This window comes from Bombina bombina, chromosome 7, assembly GCF_027579735.1.
Source record: "Bombina bombina isolate aBomBom1 chromosome 7, aBomBom1.pri, whole genome shotgun sequence".
NCBI classification, from domain to species: domain Eukaryota; kingdom Metazoa; phylum Chordata; class Amphibia; order Anura; family Bombinatoridae; genus Bombina; species Bombina bombina.
Window position 1 is genome coordinate 291599348 of NC_069505.1, and position 14185 is coordinate 291613532.

General features: G+C 41.6%; 1 protein-coding gene across 2 annotated transcripts in view; it reads right to left on the minus strand.

Moving 5' to 3' along the window:
* The window catches only part of LOC128666325 (solute carrier family 41 member 1), a 161449-nt gene that overhangs the window by 70780 nt on the left and 76484 nt on the right, over nucleotides 1-14185 (minus strand). For both annotated transcript variants that reach the window (XM_053720843.1, XM_053720844.1), the window contains exons 4-5: nucleotides 5590-5661; nucleotides 2541-2685 (exon numbers count right to left, since the gene is read on the minus strand). In XM_053720843.1, coding sequence (XP_053576818.1) covers nucleotides 2541-2685; nucleotides 5590-5661 — 217 coding nt within the window. The remainder of the gene's footprint in view (nucleotides 1-2540; nucleotides 2686-5589; nucleotides 5662-14185) is intronic.

Consider the following 14185-nt stretch of genomic DNA (forward strand, 5'->3'; position numbering starts at 1 on the left):
GGTCTGTCCCTTGAAGGGGATGTTAAGAAGCTTAGACTTTGAAGTAACGTCTGCTGACCAGGACTTAAGCCATAGCGCCCTACGCGCCAAAATGGCAAAACCTCAATTCTTAACTGTTAGCTTGGCTAAATGAAAAATGGCATCAGAAATAAAGGAGTTAGCTAACTTAAGAGCTTTAATCCTGTCTAGAATATCGTCTAACGGGGTCTCCACCTGTAGAGCCTCCTCAAGAGACTCAAACCAAAAAGCCGCTGCAGCAGTAACTGGGCAATGCATGCAAGAGGCTGGAGAATAAAACCTTGATGTATAAAAATTTTCTTAAGGAGACCCTCCAATTTTTTATCCATAGGATATAGGAAAGCACAACTGTCCTCGACGGGGATAGTTGTACGCTTAGCTAGGGTGGAGACTGCTCCCTGCACCTTAGGAACCGTCTGCCACGAGTCCCGTATGGTGGCATCTATGGGAAACATCTTTTTAAAAGCAGGAGGGGGAGAGAACGGCACACCTGGTCTATCCCATTACTTAGTAATAATTTCCAAAAACCTCTTAGGGACTGGAAAAACATCTGTGTAAACAGGTACTGCAAAGTATTTGTCCATTTTACACAATTTCTCTGGAACCACAATGGGGTCACAGTCATCCAGAGTCGCTAAAACCTCCCTAAGCAATAAGCGGAGGTGTTCAAGCTTAAATTTAAACAATGTCATCTCAGAATCAGACTGAAGTAACGCCTTCCCTGAGTCTGAAATGTCACCCACAGATAGAAGCTCATCTGCCTCGGCTTCTGAGCATTGTGAGGGTATATCAGACACAGGCAATAAAGCGTCAGAAAGCTCTGTATTAATTCTAGCCCCAGAGCTGTCTCGCTTTCCTTGTAGCCCTGGCAGTTTGGAGAATACCTCTGTGAGGGTAGCATTCATAACTGCCGCCATGTCCTGTAAGATAAAAGAATTAGACGCGCTAGATGTACTTGGTGTCACTTGAGCGGGAGTAATAGGTTCTGACACATGGGGAGAGTTAGATGGCATAATCTCCCTCTTTTTAGTCAGAGAATCCCATGGAGATAAATCTTTAAGCGCCATAATATGGTCTTTATAGTTTATAGAAATTTCAGTACATTTGGTACACATTCTAAGAGGGGGTTCCACAATGGCTACCAAACATATTGAACAAGGAGTTTCCTCTATGTCAGACATGTTTAACAGACTAGTAATGAGACAAGCAAGCTTGGAAAACACTTTAATAAAGGTGAAACAGCAATTAAACAAAAACGTTACTGTGCCTTTAAGAGAAAAAAACTAGCACTTAAACTGCAAAACAGTGAAAAAATACAGTAAAATCTTTGAAATTTTTACAGTATGTGTAAGGGACTAAAGCAACATTGCACCCACTTGCAAATGGATGATTAACCCCTTAGGCCTCAAACCGGATTGAAAAACGTTAAAAAACGTTAAAAATCAATTGAGCACCATGCCACAGCTCTGCTGAGGCTCCTACCTGCCCTTAAATACGATTTTGTGCAGAAATAACCCCTTTGAAATGGTTCTCAGATGCCAGAGGACTCTTCTAGGGAAGCTGGAAGTCTCAGTCTGTATTAAAACTGAACAGAAAGAGTGCTAAAATAGGCCCCTCCCACCATGTACTGGATGTCAGAGGGGCCTTAAGAAAATACTCCTGGGAGTATCTGACTAGCCATGTGGAAACTAGGCCCCAAATAAAGACTTATCTCCCTCAGAGAAAAAACGTCCTATTTATGAAATCATGTAAACGTTTTGTCACTAAGCAATATGAATATTAACATGAGTATTACCCTGTTATGTAAGCATGATCCCAGTCGCTGTTAAATCACTGCATCAGGCTTACCTCAAATACACAAGGCTCTGTCAGCATTTTCTAGAACTTATTCATCTCTATAGAAATAAAAATACTGAACATACCTCAAAGCAGGTAATCTGCAGGCCGTTCCCTCAACTGAAGTTTTCCCATATTCATCAGTTATGTGTGAGAACAGCAAAGGACCTTAGTTACAAACCGCTAAGATCATCAAATCTCCAGGCAGAATTCTTCTTCTAATTTCTGCCTGAGAGAAAAACAGTACAACGCCGGTACCGTTTAAAAATAACAAACTCTTGATTGAAGGTAAAATTACACTAAGTCACCACATATCTCTTGATACTTCCTTTCTTGTTGAGAGTTGCAAGAGAATGACTGGGGGTGGCAGTTAAGGGAGGAGCTATATAGACAGCTCTGCTGTGGGTGTCCTCTTGCAACTTCCTGTTGGGAAGGAGAATATCCCACAAGTAATGGATGAACCCGTGGACTGGATACACCTTACAAGAGAAATTAACTTTCACTTTAAGATTTCATAGGCTGCAACATGAATACGAGTGGCTAGCCGTAACAGTCATGTAACTGGCAGCTCAGTGGAACACAGCTTACCGCATCTTGAACAAATAGCAAGCTCCGCAAAGTACCCGCACTGTGATCAATGATACACCATGTGACTGTAACAAACAATATGAGAACTTCAGTCTTACCTAAAGAAAGTGCAGCGATGAAAGCCGTAGTTACACTGCTGGCACATAGAACAGCTGCCTGGTCCAGTTCTACATAACCTTTTGACAAGGAGCCCAGAATGACCGCAGCGATGGCCGCCAGGAGCCCGACCACTGTGGCCTGAACCTACAAAGTGACAAGGATGAACAGTCGGCTACTAGAAGGAATCCCTACAGAAATGTAATGTCATGCATGTTTAGCACATTTTGTGGAAACAGGACAGGCTTCAAACAAAGCTTTATTATCTTATAACAGCAATGAAAGTGTCAGCACTTGTTTTTAACAGATTCTCTCTTTGTGCAACATGTTGTGTTATCTGAGCCCCAGAATTCATAAGGTCCATTGAGACAGAACTGAATTACAGAAACGTCACATTATAAAAAAGGGTTATTTCTGGGAACACAGCTCAAAACAGATAATGTCCCAAAAGTTATATTTAGTTCTAATTATATATTCTGGAGATTAGGTGAAATACATCTTGCAGGACGTAGGGTAGAGGTTGAACAGTGTCCTTTTCATCCAACAGATAGAGCAACAGCTGTTCTTGAGCCATAAGCCACTATTGATAACCAGCAGATAGAGCAGGCCTTTCCATGACTTACAGTTTCACAAGTAACGTTTTCAAGGACTTTTTGACATTATTAGTGTTTATCTCAGCACTGCTCTCACACGGCAAAGTTCACCTGAAGATGGGAGAATCTGCTATAATTGATTCAAGTTACAAACCACACATTGCTTGTCTGTGATTTGTACTCAGGGCTGGAGGTTTAACTCTGCGACCAGTGAAGTAACCACTGGGCAGCTGCTAATTAAATGGTCATTGTTATCAAATTCTGCTATCAGCCATATGAAAGAGCAACATCTAAACACGCTGACATTTTATTGCTTGAATAAATATAATATGAAAGCCATTTAAAATTACATACTGGTATTGTTTGTGCATATAAGCATTAGCAGGAAATTCCTGTGAGCCAATGAGAATTAGCAGGATGTGCCTGCAAGCCAATGAGAATTAGCAGGAAAAGCCTGTCATTTAAAGAGAATTAGCAGGAAGTGCCTGTCATCCAATGAGAATTAGCAGGAAGTGCCTGTCATCCAATAAGAATTAGCAGTAGATGCCTGCCATCCAATGAGAATTAGCAGGATGTGGCTGTCATCCTACGAGACTTAGCAAGAGGTACCTGTCAGCCAGTGAGCATTAGTAGGAAGTACCTATCAGCCAGAGTGCATTAGTAGGAAGTATCAGTCAGCGAGAATTAGTAGAAAGTACCTATCAGCCGGTGAGCATTAGTAGGAAGTACCTATCAGTCAGTGAGTATTAATAGGCAGTACCTATCAGCCAGTGAGCATTAGCAGGAAGTACCTGTCAGCCAGTGAGCATTAGTAGGAAGTACCTATCAGCCAGTTACGAATTAGCAGGAAGTGCCTATCAGCAAGTGAGCATTAGCAGGAAGATCCTGTTAGCCAATGAGCATTAGCTAGGAAGCGCCTGTCAGCCAGTGAGCATTAGCAGGAAGTACCTGCCATCCAGTGAGTATTAGCAGGAAGTGCCTGCCATCCAGTGAGTATTACCAGAATGTACACAACTGATACAACTGTATTAGTTTCAATTTCAATGGTGATAACCTAAAATTAGAGGGGGGTGACCTTTCATTTAAAAGAGGGAATTTCTTCTGCTTCACCACTAGAAATCATCTGTTACCTAGTGGAACAAGTGATCATTGGTGATGTCACCACATAATTGCTTGGTTTTGTCACAAGGAACAGGGTAGTCCCTGCAGATAGAGGGACAGCCTTATTAGTGAGAGGATCCCCCAAACCGCTAACAGGGACATTTAAAAGAGGGGAGACTGCCATGACACATGAGGATCCACTGGTCTCTTTAACACAAACAAGGTGGAGACAGTGGATCCATTACAGACCCCTCTGGGTACAAAGCACTACTCCAGGTTATTTGTTTTTACAGCAATCATCTGCTTCTTACAGCCATATGCTGTCCCTTACTTGAAAGGGCAGACTCCACCTTTTTTCAAACAGGACTCCTGTCTTTGTAAATGTTCTGGAAGCTGAAGAATGGGCTTTTGAAGTTCTCCCCCAGCTGTAGCTGCAGACTCACTAACAAGGAAATCCCTGCATCTGCAGAAACATCCTTGCCCCCTGTGACATCATCACACAAGCACATGGTGATGTCAATGGTAGTTAAATCTTCAGAGATGAGGATGTAGAATACAGTGCCCTATCCTGGCTCTAATGGGGGGGGGGGGGGGTCACTAGGATGTTGATTGGAAGGCAGACCTCGCAGGATGACAACACTCATGTTTGGATTACATGTATGATATAACATATATGTGGTATTCTTAAATTCAGATGTAGAAACATCCACTGACAGCTCCTGGTACACTAAGGCTCTCAACCACAGCACTGAACCATAGCTACACCATCACCCCCTACTCTGCTGGACCTTTGTTTCTACCCATAACCACAGCACAACTGATCATCCTCCAGCTACACCATCACCCCCTACTCTACTGGATCCTTGTTTCTACCCATAACCACAGCACAACTGATCACCTTCCCTCCAGCTACACCATCACCCCCTACTCTGATGGACCTTTGTTTCTACCCATAACCACAGAACAACTGATCACCCTCCAGCTACACCAGTATCCCCTACTCTGCTGGACCTTTGTTTCTACCCATAACCACAGCACAACTGATCATCCTCCAGCTACACCATCACCCCCTACTCTACTGGATCCTTGTTTCTACCCATAACCACAGCACAACTGATCACCTTCCCTCCAGCTACACCATCATCCCCTACTCTGATGGACCTTTGTTTCTACCCATAACCACAGCACAACTGATCACCCTCCCCCCAGCTATATCAGTATCCCCTACTCTGATATATATATCATATCATATTTCTGATATAATAAAAATGGTTCATTATATGTTATTTTTTCAAAGCTACAGCTCCTTAATGACACTAGTCACATGTAACATGACACAAACCTCTAAATTACTAACCTGAATTAATGCCAAGTTGCTCACTGCCATGTTCCAGCGCTCCTTGGGATTGTCCATCTGACCTGTGTTTGCCTGCAAAAAAGATACTAGCGGTAACTGCAGGTGGGGGGGGGGGGGGGGGGAGACATAGCGCCTAGCCAAAATCTATAGCAGCAGATCATATGGGGAGGTGTGTCAGTTTACAGTCTGTAAGAGTAGCACCTTAGAAGCACAATGCACTAGTTCATATGATGATATAATGCAAACAAGGGGCACTGACATATGCTCCTATAACAACCAGAGGGCACTGACATCTGCTCCTATAACAACCAGAGGGCACTGACATCTGCTCCTATAACAACCAGAGGGCACTGAGATCTGCTCCTATAACAACCAGAGAGCACTGACGTCTGCTCCTATAACAACCAGAGGGCACTGACATATGTTCCTATAACAACCAGAGGACACTAACATCTGCTCCTATAACAACCAGAGGGCACTGATGTCTGTTCCTATAACAACCAGAGGACCCGGACGATTGTTCCTATGACAACCAGAGGGCTCTGACACCTGCTCCTATAACAACCAGATGGCACTGACATCCTCCTATAACAACCAGAGGGCACTGACATCCTCCTATAACAACCAGAGGGCACTGACATCTGCTCCTATAACAACCAGAGGGCACTGACATCTGTTCCAATAACAACCAGAGGGCACTGACATCTGTTCCTATAACAACTAGAGGGCACTGACATCTGCTCCTATAACAACCAGAGGGCACTGACATCTGTTCCTATAACAACCAGAGGGCACTGACATCTACTTCTATAACAACCAGAGGACACTGACATCTACTTCTATAACAACCAGAGGACACTGACATCTACTTCTATAACAAACAGAGGGCACTGACATCTGCTTCTATAACAAACAGGGCATTGACATCTGCTCCTTTAACAACCAGAGGGTACTGACGTCTGTACCTATAACAACCAGAGGACACTGACGATTGTTCCTATAACAATCAGAGGGCACTGACATCTGCTCCTATAACAACCAGAGGGCACTGACATCTGTTCCAATAACAACCAGAGGGCACTGACATCTGTTCCTATAACAACCAGAGGGCACTGACATCTGCTTCTATAACAACCAGAGGGCACTGACATTGTAATATCAAATTAGGATTTGATACGTCTAAATAATTATTAGTATCAAACCTAGTTTATACTAAGTATTCTATTGTTGCTCTTTTATAAACCAAACTCAATAATAAGTGGAAAAACTATTGAGTGAGATATTGTGAGCAAATTACTTAGAATAGAAATGAGACTGCAGAATGGATAAATTAGATATAACCCAAATAGTGCAGTTCAATATGTCGAAGGATTTGCTAAATTAGGATATTGGTTATAAGCAAAAACTGGATTAACAATTTGGTAGTATATCACGGATTCATCAGTTCATGATGTAATGCAGGTCTTATAAGCATAATATCCAGTATTTACAAGTTGTGGACTCTTTAACAAATCAGATTGTATTCACAATATATTAGCACCTCTTAGTGTGTACTTGAAAGGACATGGAGGAGCGAGTAGCACAGTGGATCAGTTAGGGTCAACAAGTGAAGCAAATGCAGAGCGTAACAAGGTAGTTATAAGGATCGATAATATCACTGAGCAAAGTACAACAAGGATGATCGTAACTGTGAAACAAAGTACCTTCAGTTTACCCGGTCATTAGTACTCACGACAGAGGGCTTCAGAGTGTTCCACCGCCTTAGAGCTGAGCTAGCGTGATCGTCTGTGTGTTCACCGGAAGACAGAATGACAGTTCCGGTTGCGCTGCTCTGATCACAGCGTAAGTGACTAGCGAAGTCAGGTGTTGCGGCTGCAACGGCAGACAGAGAGGGATAGGTCCGCTGTAGAAGGTAGAACTCCGGAAAGGACAAAAAAGGTAAATCCACTGATACTGAGGAGTAGATGCAAGTGAAAAACTCAGTAGAAAAGAAATCTTAGCTGGTACGACCTGAGGATAAATAAGGTTAATTATTGCTCACATAAGTTTAAGCAAGAAACATCACCAATATTCAAGCAATGAACTGAAGGAGGAGGTTCCTTAAATAGTGATAGGAAGTGGATAGGAGGGGATATACCTTAAAGGTGTATCACATACCCCTCCTCTCAAGGGATCACCCCGGGGATCCTAAATGGGGCTTAGTAGGATATCTACGATGGAAAGCCCTTAGTAGGATCGGAGCATGCAAGTCAGTATGAGACAACCAGGAGTTTTCTTCCGGTCCATATCTTTCCATTTGACTAAATATTCCAGGTTGTGTCTCCTAATCCGTGAATCAAGTATGTGCTCGACCTCAAACTCTTCTTGTTAATCGAGAACGATTGGTGGTGGAGGATCTTGGTTAGAGGTCCGTGTAGCTCCGTCATATGGTTTTAATAAAGAGACGTGAAAGGTGGGATGTACTCTGTAATCTTTGGGCAAAGATAATCTAACTGCATTTGAGTTTATGATTTTGTTAATGGTAAAAGGTCCTATGCATTGGTTTGCCAGCTTTTTGGATGGTAGTTTTAGTCTGAGATGTTTGGTGGATAGCAACACAGAATCCCCAATTTTATATGCAGGAGATGGTCTATGACAATGGTCGTAGTAATGTTTCTGTCGTTCTTTAGCCTGAGATAAATGGATCTTGAGAATCTCTAATCTTTGCTTCAAAGTTGAGGAAAATTCAGAAGCACTTGGTGAGTTAACTGTAGTTTTAGATAAAGAAATAGTGGATGGATGGTATCCATAGGTGGCAAAAAAAGGGGTCATCTTTGTAGATGATGACATGGAATTATTATATTAAAATTCTGCCATTGGCAGATAAGTAACCCAATCATCTTGTAAATGTGTTATATAACATCTTAGGTACTGTTCCAAAGTCTGGTTTAACTTCTCTGTTAAGCCATGTGTTTGTGGATGAAAGGAAGTGGAATACCTAGTATCTATATTTAGTATTTTACATATAGATCTCCAAAAAGCGGAGGTAAATTGTGTTCCTCGGTCTGTAATTATAGTAGTAGGAAGACCATGTAAGCGCACTATTGTGTTTAAAAATGCTTTAGCTGTGATCATGGCAGTTGGAGGACTCTTAAGTGGTATGAAATGTGCTAATTTAGTTAAGTGATCTACCACAACAAAAATTGTGTTGAAGTATTGAGAGTTTGGTAAGTCCACTATGAAGTCCATTGAGATGGTAGACCATGGCATATCAGGAATTGGTAGAGATGTTAAAAGCCTGATGGGCTTTTTATGAGCTAATTTGTTTCTAGCGCATGTATCGCAAGTCGTGACATAATCTTGGATTGATTTTTCCATTTGAGGCCACAAGAAATATCTTTTGGTTAAGTCTAAGGTTTTTTGTACACCTGTATGACCTGAGAGTACATTGTCATGGGAGTGAGTTAGAATAAACTCCCTGAGTGTTTTAGGTATGTAGAGATTCTGTTTATGGTATAATAAACCAGAAGTTGGGTCTACTGTGCATTCTGTAGGATGACAATTTTCCAACCTTAAAGCTTCAGTTATTTCTTTTTCCAAATTAGTTAGTGTTCCCAAAAACTTTTCAGGTGGGATAATTGAATTCATTGTATCCTTTTCGGGTAGAAAGTCATATATTCTTGATAGGGCATCAGCTTTTGTATTATGTGATCCTGGTCTATAGGTGATTTGGAAGTTAAAGCGATCCATGAAAAGTGCCCATCTAACCTGCCGAGCTGATAAAGTTTTATTCTTCTTGAGATACTGAAGATTCTAATGATCTGTGTAGATCAAGAAAGGTACTACTGAACCCTCCAAGAGGTGTCTCCATTGTTCCAGTGAACATTTGATTGCCAGCAATTCTTTATCACCAATGCTGTTATTACGTTCAGCAGGCAGGAGTGTTCTGGAGTAGAATGCTACAGGGTGTTTTTCTAAAGTAGTTTTGTCTTGTTGTGATAGGACTGCCCCTAGTCCTGAATTTGATGCGTCTACCTCCAGGATGAATTGAAGTTCATAGTTGGGCAAAGTTAGTATGGGAGCTGTAGTAAAGTTATGTTTTAGTAAAATAAAAGCTTCCTGAGCTTCTTCTGTCCAAGAGAATCTTTGTTTTTTGCTAGTGAGTTGAGTGAGAGGTTTAACTATAGATGAGAAGTTTTTCATAAACTTTCTGTAAAAATTTGAGAACCCCAAAAACCTCTGTAAAGATCTCACTGAGGTGGGTTGAGGCCAATCGTGGTAATTTTATCAGGATCCATTTGTATTTTGTTGGGGGTTATTATGTAACCAAGAAATTTGATTTGATTGACATGGAAACTGCATTTTTCAAGCTTGGCGAAGAGCTTATATTCTCTTAATCTGGTAAGTACCCAGCGAACATGTTTCTGGTGTTCCTGGATATTTGTGGAGTATATAAGTATGTGATCAAGGTATATTATGACACAGATGTCAGTCAAATCACGAAAAATCTCATTAATGAAATGTTGGAAAGTTGCCGGAGCATTACTTAATCCAAACGGCATTACATTATACTGGAATAGGCCACATCTTGTTCTAAATGCGGTCTTCCATTCATCTCCCTTCTTGATCCTAATCAAGTTGTATGCTCCTTTTAAATCTAGTTTTGTATATATGGTAGCCTTTGTGAGGCGTTCTAGAAGCTCTGGTATCAGAGGTAAAGGATAGCGATTTTTAACTGTAACGGCATTTAAAGCTCTATAATCAATTATCGGTCTGAGACTACCATCTTTGTTTTTAACAAAAAACATTCCGGTGGCTGCCGTGGAAGTCGAATGTGATATAAAAGCTTTTCTTAGGTTATCATCTAAATAAGTTCGCAGATGTGCGAGTTCCTTCTGTGACAGGGGATAAATCTTACCATATGGTATTTGGGAGCCTGGAATAATCTCTATAGGGCAGTCAAAAACCCTTTGGGGAGGAAGACTTTCTGCTTCCTTCATATCGAAAACATCTTCCAAATCCTGGTATGCATGTGGCACCGCGACCTCAATGCTGGAAATGGAGTAATGAGGATAACAAATCATGGCACAGTAGTCAGATTGTAAATTAATCTTATTAAGAGGCCAATCAATGTTAGGGTTGTGTGTGGCTAACCAAGAGTAACCTAAAATAACAGTATGCATTGCTATTGGTATGATGTCAAAAGAAATATACTCTGTATGTCCCCCAAGGGAGGTGCTGAGTAATGGTATTGTGTGATGTGTTATGGGTCCTTTTTGTATGAAGGTACCATCAATTAATTTGACAAAAACAGGATTCTGCTTACACACAATAGGGATTTTATTATCATTAACAAAAGTGGCATCAATGAATATCCCTGATGCCCCTGAATCTATCAGTGCCTTAGTCTGGATGAGTTGTTGGTCCCACTGTAAAGAGAGAGGTACTGTAAGTTGATTAGGTGTGTGTGCTTATATTAAGTATGTGGTGAATAATTTTAATCTTACCCTTTTTCTGTTTAGCCAATAAGGGACAGGATGACACAGTATGTTCTTTATTGGCGCAATAGAGGCAGAGGTTGGATACTCTTCTTCTTGTCTTTTCCTCCTGTGACAGGGGTCCTTTAATCGTGCCAATCTACATTGGAGTGGAATGCATATGTGTCCTTTCCTGCCCAGTAGAGGGTGTATAGGTGCGTCTTTATGGAATCTCATAGTTGCCCTTTTCGGCCTTTCTCTCTCTTAGCCTCCTATCCAAAGTGGTGCTTAATTTGATGAGTTTGTTGAGACTATCAGGAAACTCCAGATGTGAGAGCTCATCCTTCAATGCCTCTGATAGTCCTAAACGGAATTGATTTTTGAGACTTACTTCATTCCATTCGGAATCTGATGCCCACATTTGGAACTCTGTTGTATATTCCTCCACGGTTCTTTTCCCTTGTTTGAGGGCACGTAGTCTAGTCTCAGCATTAATTTGAGTGTTGGTATCTTCATATAAGTTAGACATTGCTTGAAAGAAATCTTGTAAGGAATCTAATATAGGATTGTTAGTCTCAAAAAACCTATTAGCACAGGATCTGGGCTCTCCAAGTAAATAGGAAATAGTGGTACAAACTTTGATTCTCTCAGTGTGATATGTGTGTGGCTTTAGTGTGAAAAGTAGGTTACAAGCATTTTTAAAATGTCTGAATTCCGACCGTTTACCTGAAAAGGGTAAAGGTAGTTGTATTTGGGGTTCTGGGATGTCATGTTGTTTGGAAGGAATGCAGTCCTTTATTAAAGCTTTCAAAGCAGTATTTTCAGCTTGTACCTCTGTCAAGCCACGGGCCAGGTAATCTATTTTCTGGTTAAGGTTAGCAAATTCATTATTGATTTCGTTTGGATCCATATCCACGGTGACATCAAAATAATGCCTTGGGCCTGAATGTAATATCAAATTAGGATTTGATACTTCTAAATAATTATTAGTATCAAACCTAGTTTATACTAAGTATTCTATTGTTGCTCTTTTATAAACCAAACTCAATAATAAGTAGAAAAACTATTGAGTGAGATATTGTGAGCAAATTACTTAGAATAGAAATGAGACTGCAGAATGGATAAATTAGATATAACCCAAATAGTGCAGTTCAATATGTCGAAGGATTTGCTAAATTAGGATATTGGTTATAAGCAAAAACTGGATTAATAGTTTGGTAGTATATAACGGATTCATCAGTTCATGATGTAATGCAGGTCTTATAAGCATAATATCCAGTAGCACCTCTTAGTGTGTACTTGAAAGGACATGGATAAGCGAGTAAGCACAGTGGATCAGTTAGGGTCAACAAGTGAAGCAAATGCAGAGCGTAACAAGGTAGTTATAAGGATCGATAATATCACTGAGCAAAGTACAACAAGGATGATCCTAACTGTGAGACAAAGTACCTTCAGTTTACCCGGTCATTAGTACTCACGACAGAGGGCTTCAGAGTGTTCCACCGCCTTAGAGCTGAGCTAGCGTGATCCTCTGTGTGTTCACCGGAAGACAGGATGACAGTTCCGGTTGCGCTGCTCTGATCACAGCGTAAGTGACTAGCGAAGTCAGGAGTTGCGGCTGCAACGGCAGACAGAGAGGGATAGGTCCGCTGTAGAAGGTAGAACTCCGGAAAGGACAAAAAAGGTAAATCCACTGATACTGAGGAGTAGATGCAAGTGAAAAACTCAGTAGAAAAGAAATCTTAGCTGGTACGACCTGAGGATAAATAAGGTTAATTATTGCTCACATAAGTTTAAGCAAGAAACATCACCAATATTCAGGCAATGAACTGAAGGAGGAGGTTCCTTAAATAGTGATAGGAAGTGGATAGGAGGGGATATACCTTAAAGGTGTATCACAGACATCTGCTTCTATAACAAACAGAGGGCATTGACATCTGCTCCTATAATAACCAGACGACACTGACATCTGCTCCTATAATAACCAGAGGACACTGACATCTGTTCCGATAACAACCAGAGGGCACTGATGTCTGTTCCTATAACAACCAGAGGGCACTGATGTCTGTTCCTATAACAACCAGAGGACACCGACGATTGTTCCTATAACTACCAGAGGGCACTGACATCTGTTCCTATAACAACCAGAGGACACTGACGATTGTTCCTATAACAACCAGAGGGCACTGACGATTGTTCCTGTAACAACCAGAGGACACAGACGCCTGACCTATAACAACCAGAGGGCACTGATGTCTGTTCCTTTAACAATCAGAGGGCATGATGTCTGTTCCTATAACAACCAGAGGGCACTGATGTCTGCTCCTTTAACAACCAGAGGGCACTGACATCTGCTCCTATGATAACCAGAGGGCACTGACATATGTTCCTATAACAACCAGAGGGCACTGACATATGTTCCTATAACAACCAGAGGGCACTGACATCTGCTCCTATAACAACCAGAGGGCACTGACATCTGCTCCTATAACAACCAGAGGGCACTGACATCTGCTCCTATAACAACCAGAGGGCACTGACATATGCTCCTATAACAACCAGAGGGCACTGACATCTGTTCCTATAACAACCAGAGGGCACTGACATCTGCTCCTATAACAACCAGAGGGCACTGATGTCTGTTCCCATAACTACCAGAGGACACTGACGCCTGTTCCTTTAACAACCAGAGGGCACTGACATCTGCTCCTATAACAACCAGAGGGCACGGACGTCTGCTCCTATAACAACCAGACACAAACTTGGGCCAGCACTACTGTATTCGGTGCTCGTGTAGACTGGGGTGAACTGCCTAACCCCTCCAAATATCAGAAAATGACAGAATGTCCACAGCACCTTTAGAGTATAAACTTTCTTTTATTCAGACATCTATAAAATAAGCGACGTTTTGGGGAATATCCCCTAGCCATGACTAAGGGGATATTCCCCGAAACGTTGCTTATTTTATAGATGTCTGAATAAAAGAAAGTTTATCCTATAACAACCAGAGGGCACTGACATCTGCTCCTATAACTACCAGAGGGCACTGACATCTGCTCCTATGACAACCAGAGGGCACTGACATCTGCTCCTATAACAACCAGAGGGCACTGACATCTGCTCCTATGACAACCAGAGGG